The sequence below is a fragment of the Austrofundulus limnaeus genome, unplaced genomic scaffold, assembly GCF_001266775.1.
Source record: "Austrofundulus limnaeus strain Quisiro unplaced genomic scaffold, Austrofundulus_limnaeus-1.0 Scaffold1948, whole genome shotgun sequence".
NCBI classification, from domain to species: domain Eukaryota; kingdom Metazoa; phylum Chordata; class Actinopteri; order Cyprinodontiformes; family Rivulidae; genus Austrofundulus; species Austrofundulus limnaeus.
Window position 1 is genome coordinate 9,382 of NW_013954350.1, and position 6,313 is coordinate 15,694.

The 6,313-nt window shown below is 39.3% G+C and overlaps 1 protein-coding gene across 2 annotated transcripts in view; it reads left to right on the plus strand.

Annotated features, from left to right (window-relative positions):
• LOC106536722 (metal transporter CNNM4) overlaps positions 1 to 6,313 on the plus strand; it is a gene marked incomplete at its 5' end in the record, with an annotated part of 24,475 nt that overhangs the window by 8,831 nt on the left and 9,331 nt on the right. The window contains 2 exon segments of one of the 2 annotated variants that reach the window (XM_014034041.1): positions 3,647 to 3,743; positions 5,446 to 6,143. In XM_014034041.1, the coding sequence (XP_013889495.1) occupies positions 3,647 to 3,743; positions 5,446 to 5,540 (192 nt within the window). 2 annotated transcript variants of the gene reach the window in all.

Genomic DNA, 6,313 nt, shown 5'->3' on the forward strand with positions numbered 1-6,313 from the left:
TGTGTGTGTGTGTGTAAGGGATTAATGATATAAATATAGACATTTACAACTAATTTAAAGTCAGTCCGAAAACAAACAAAAAATCAGTGCATCATCTGCAAATAGTTTGACACAATTCGTCAAGTTATTATTTTTATGTCGTCATGTTTTTCTCCTTTCTCTTCGCTGTCAAAGAAAACATTTATTTTCCCACTTAATTCTTTCTGTGTCGGCCTGTCGGGGGGTTAGTTGGTGTCTGTCTCCAGTGGTCTCTGTGTGAGAGGCGGGGGACACCCTGGGCGGTCCATTACAGAGACACATGGAGACAAACAACCTTTCACACTCTCACCCACGTCTGGAGATAATTTACACTTACCAGTACCTGAACATGTATGTTGGAGAAAACCAATTTACCCAGAGAAAACCCACACATGCACAGGGAGAACATGCAAACACCACCCAGAAAGACCCTCAGGCTGGGAGTTGAACCTGCAACCTTCCTCTCTTTCTTTTCTTCGTGTACGGCGGCACACGGCAGAGTGCACGCCCTGCAGGATGTCTGGCGCGTGTTTGCATCTCGTGCGTGAGTCACCCCCACGTGTTGAGTTTCAAACCGCGGCCGATGCTCTCGTGCGCTCAGAGCCGAGCGTGCGCCGAAAGGTGATGAGTAACGTTTCCACTGATTTGCTGACGGCGGAGGAATGTGGTTGTTGTTATCCTCTGCTTCTGTCAGCAGCCGAAGGAGTTTTGCTGAGATTCTTTGCTCCTTTTCAAATAAAAATAAATAAATAAATAAATATTCAACTGATGATTCATTAGCTTCACAAAAACCTGACGGTTTCCAGAGCTCATTCCTCTTAATTTAACTCTTTTTTTTTTTTTGGAGCTCAGGAGACAAAGCAGCGATGAGCACTGGGGTCATTACATGTTCATGTTGGTGGGCTGCGTAAATAATCCATGGGAAGGAAAAGGCATGATGGTGCACATTTTTATTTTGGACACGTGATGCGACATGCCACAAAACAACGGCTGAAGCATCTGAATTATGTCTGCTTTGTTTCCTTTTTTACTCAGGTTTATGTTGAGTTCAAGGTTTTTAGTTTTGTTTATGACTGTTTCGTTGAATTATTAACCTTTATCTCCTGGCTTTATGTGCCTTTGGTTTTCTCCCTGGATATTTTGGAATCGCAGGTGTTGTTTTGCTAAATTTTTCTAACTTTATTGTCTTTAAATATTAACCTCGTATCTCATAGACAACATGCTTTTAATTATATTAAGAACAGATTTTGAAGGATATGACCATTTTAATTTTATAGGAAAGGAGCAGAAATTTGTCTTTTGATTGTAAAGGTTGCCGACTTCTGTTTACCTGGAAATTTAAGAAGGGAGACTTAAAACTAAGGTTGGGCAAAATCATATCATGTGCAACTAATCATCAGAAAAACGAAAGAATTGACAAAATCCTACACACTGTGCGTTTAAAAGGAAAACTAAGAAAATGGTGTCGTGCTTTTAGCATCGGTATCTAACCGATAAATTTCTTCACTCGTATGACGCAAACTGAAGGACAAGGGGCTGGTTTTAACCAGGTTACGGATATGAGGCATCCAGGGGATTAATTGTCATATTAATCATTATCGGCTAAATACCACAATTAATAGTATGAATTTTTTTGCCAATATCACCCTACTGTATGTAAAACACAGTTTTATCCACATATCACTCATGAACTGCTAACATATCTTTATGTTTTGTTTATTAGTCCTTGTTGGCACCTGATACGCAATTTTCTATCATCTATTTTTCCATCATCATCGTGTCGGGTCTGAGTCGACCTCCGCCTCAGAGTATCACTCTGTTGGTTTATGTGTTGCTGTTTTAACAGATATATTATTTATTTTTTATATATAAAGCAGAGGTTTAAAATGGCGGTTCTGTTTCTTGTGAAGGAGACGTTCTTACACGGTCTGTGTTAAATACCACATCCCTGCCTTTTTATTTTTTTATGCCTCTTTTATTTTCCCACCTGTTGTGCTTTCATCAGCGCAGGGAGCGAGTGGGCGGATGAAGGGAAGGATGGATGGATTAACTGTGCCGTGTTGTTGCTGCAGTTCACACATTCCAGCGGGCCGAACCGGGCCAACTCTCTGTTCCAGGACAGAGGCCTCCTTCATCCCCCCCCCCACTCTGCCCCCTCATCCCTCCGTCTCCCTCCTGAGTTGAATGTTGCAAAGAAACCACAGGAAGTCTTTTTGTTCCTCCTCACCTCGCCTCGTCGTCTCTGCAGATCCATCCTCCGTCTGAAGCGAGGCTCGTTTCACCGAGGCCTCAATCAGAACCAAAGGAAACATGATTCCTCCTACAAATGATGCAGAGCCTCTTTAGAGGACTGCGCTAATAAACATCTTTTTTTACCTGGGACTGGAGCGCCATCTACAGGCGTAATGCTGTAAAGACACGAGTTGCTGTTCAGAGACACAACAACTGATCCAAACCTTAAAAAATGCAGTTTTAGTTATAATAAAAACCAAGAATTTGAATATAATTTTCAGCTTTATTTCTCCTCCAACAAAAAACATAATCGCTACACTTAATAATATATTTTAAACGACCTGTATGAGTGCCTTTAATTGCTAGAAAACCTGACTTTTTGCTCTCAAATTTTAGCTTAAATTAGTTAAAATCAGACTGAAGCTTGAATAAAAAGCAAGAAAAGCTTTTTACAAAGCTTTAAAAGTTTACTTTCATTTTATCCTGATGCATCTCAGTAATCCAGGTAGAAAAAATCAAAAAGAAATAATCAGTAGGTCCTCTGGGTGGGTTCTTCTTTAGTGAAACGTTTCGTCTCTCCTCCAAGAGACTTCTTCAGTCTGATGAGTTTCAGGTGAACTCAGCCTTATAAGCACTGCCTCCACCTGGACAAACCGGTTAGTCACATGCAAAAGAGGGCCATCGACTAACAACAGGCTTGATTAGCTCTATTGTTCATAGAGGGTCATGTGCCCCATCACCTGACTTATTGGTTTGGATGTTTCGACTGTGGTTATTTGGTGTTTTATGTGTGTGTAGTGAGTGCAAGCGTGGTATTTGTGTTGTGTATCCAGCACAAATAGGGAAAGACAAACAAAAACAAGGGGACATTGAACCCCCGCTTGCACTCACTACATACACATAACAAAACATCAAATAACCACAGTCGAAACATCCAAACCAATAAGTCAGGTGATGGGGCACATGACCCTCTATGAACAATAGAGCTAATCAAGCCTATTGTTGAGCAATGGCCCTATTTTGCATGTGACTAACCTGTTTGTCCAGGTGGAGGCAGTTCTTATAAGGCTGAGTTCACCTGAAACTCATCAGACTGAAGAAGTCTCTTGGAGGAGAGATGAAACGTTTCACTAAAGAAGAACCATCCAGAGGACCTACTGATTTTTTTTTCTTTTTGATACTTTCATTTTAGTTTCCTTTAGGCAGGCAGCTGATTTTCAGAGAATAATAAACGTTTATCAACGTTTTTTCTTTGTGGGGATTAAACCTTTACTCTTCCTCTGGATGTCTCGATGGTTTTAAGTTGTTCTTTTGAATGTTTTGCCATGAATTAAATGAAAACCCCTGTGTGTGTGTGTGCGTGCGTGCGTGCGTGTGTGTGTGTTGGATCTGTCAGGGTCGAGTCGAGGTGGAGGCTGGGAACGAGAACATGAAGTTTGAGACCGGACCTTTCTCTTATTACGGCGTCATGGCGCTCAACACGTCCATGCCAGGTGAGCCCAAAATATTTATTTTTAATTATCTCAAATATTTTTTGTCATTAGGAGTAAGTAATTTTGCTGACACATTGCTTTTTTTAAGAACTACATTGTCTATTTTTTATCAAATGGAAAATCATGCAGAATGCACATTTTAGTTTCATTACTGTTTGATATTTTATTTGTTGTTTATTTGTTTTTAATTGTCTGGAGGAACTACAGATGTAAATTTGCTTAAGGCTTAATTTGGCGCAATGCACCAGATGTTTTTACATTTATGTTTTTATCTGCACACTGTCCTGATAAAATTAATTTAAAAAAAAGTTACAGCACAAACTAATAAAAAACAAGAAAATCTAAGAATGATTTTAGTAATGTGGCTGCACGGTGGAACAGAGGGCGCTGTTACGTTGCAGTAATCAGGTCACAGTTTTGCTTCGACAGTCTAAATTCCTGCATTTTGGTTTAACCGGTTATTTTAAACTGGTCATAGGTAAGAGTGGGAATGGTTGTTTGTGTCTGCTGGTCTCTGTGAAGGACCTGGGACCGGTCCAGGGTCTAACCCCACCTGAGCCCGCTCACCAAAGAGCTCTGAGTGTTAAAGAAAACAAAGATTTAAGCAGGAGTTTGTTCTGTTTGATCACGTTCATCTTTTAGGCTGATTAAAAATAAAAAACACCCTGATTCCATAACTTTAATTTTATTACTTGTCTGTGTTTTTTATCTGACACTGTGATTTTTTAGGGTCATCATTAAGAGAAATGTGACTTTTTTTTCCTGCAGCATTTTTCATGTCTTCCATCCAGCTTTTGTTTGATCAAATAAAAGTAACAATCATGATGTGTGGTCAGTTAGGTTGTCTTCGTTAGGTGTGTCCTGACATCAGAGCAAACCCTATGTACTTTTATTACTTTCTTTATAGTGGAAACTTAAAGGGACCCATGATTAGTTGTAACATCATTATTTGATAAACATATTTTAACTGTAAAATAAAGACTGTAAAAATACTGTAGGATGTTCAGTTTAGCACGTTGACAGAGAGGAGAAGGTAGAAATGACTCAGCCTGGAACTGAAAATGTGACAACAGAGCTGCTTCATGGAAGAAGAACCTCAGCTTAGCCTGTTAGCTTTAGCGTTAGCACTATTATATGTATTAGCCCGGCGCTAGCGCAGCARACTAACAAGCTAAACTGAGGTCAGTCCACAGTATTTTTACAGTCTTTATTTTACAGTTAAAATATATGTTTGTTACAACTAATCATGGATACCTTTAAAAAGTCTTGATCAAATCAAACGGTAAATATCAGTCAACAGTAGGTATGAGAAAGACTGGTCCCATATATTATTAACCAATCAGTTATATAATGTTTTAACTCAAACATAAGAATATTGTACAGTTAAATACAATAAATAAATAATACAATAGAAAACCCTGAAAATTACCTCAATAAATCCAATAAAAAATTAATATGTAAAGTGTAAGATAATTATTCAAAGTTACTTAAACGGATCTAGAAGCTGCTGGATAGAAATCCTGAGCTGGTTTGTATCGGAGTGCTGATATCAGTGATTTTAAATGCAGGCTGATATAATATGATATTAATTTTCTGTCTAATTTTATTGGACATTGACATCAGATCAGGACACTCCTCGTCTTCATGGTTTTTCATGTCCTGTTTGTCACTGACTGTCCCTCCTCCTCTCCTGTCCTCTCAGCGGCTGCTCCTCGTTCTCTCCGCCTCTCCTTTAAGAGGTTTTCTCTGTTCTCTCGGTTGCCAGGTAAACGCCGGCATGTCAGGGGGGTCCTTTAACGCGGGGCTCAGGTTCAGAGGGTGGGCTTTAGTTTCACGCCGCTGCTGGCTGAAACAGACTTCTGTCTACAACCTGTGCCTTTCAGCTTCAGGTCTCAGTTTGAGTTTCAGCGACTGGGCGGTGGACAGAAGTTTTCCCCTCACAGCAGCAGCTTCATGTGATTTACTGCAGAGCTGCTCTAAACCACAGCAAACTGTCACAGAGTGGACGCTACGTTTTTGGCAAACAAATTAGTCGTGTGATCTTTTCTTGCAGTTTTGAAATTGGCTTTAATAGTAAATTTGTTTGCCAAAACGTCGGCCTTGTTGTCAAACTGTCAGCTAAAGTTCTCCACCCTCGATGTGTGAAGCTGCTTGTAGGATGCTTCCTAATGGCTTCTTCTAGTTTGATCACTTCTCTGCTAAATAAGTAGAAGACATGACGTCGGGTCTGTAGGGTTTGTTCATTTTTTGTAGTTAAATCTTCAGCTTGAATAACTGCTGCTGTAGAGTCACTTGAAAAATCCTCTTAAAAGCAGATTTAAGCTGATTTAATCTCAGTAACATTATTACAACATTATTTTAAAGGGATCCCTGATTAGTTGTAACATTAGACTTTATTTGATAAACATATATTTTAACTGTAAAATAAAGATTGTAAAAATACTGTAGGCTGTTCAGTTTTGTACATTTTTAACAATATATTTTAACATGGAGAAAGCCATTTTATTACACAAAGCATTCTGGGTAAATGATGATGTGGATAGGTCCTCGGTGTAAGCGAGCTATATCCA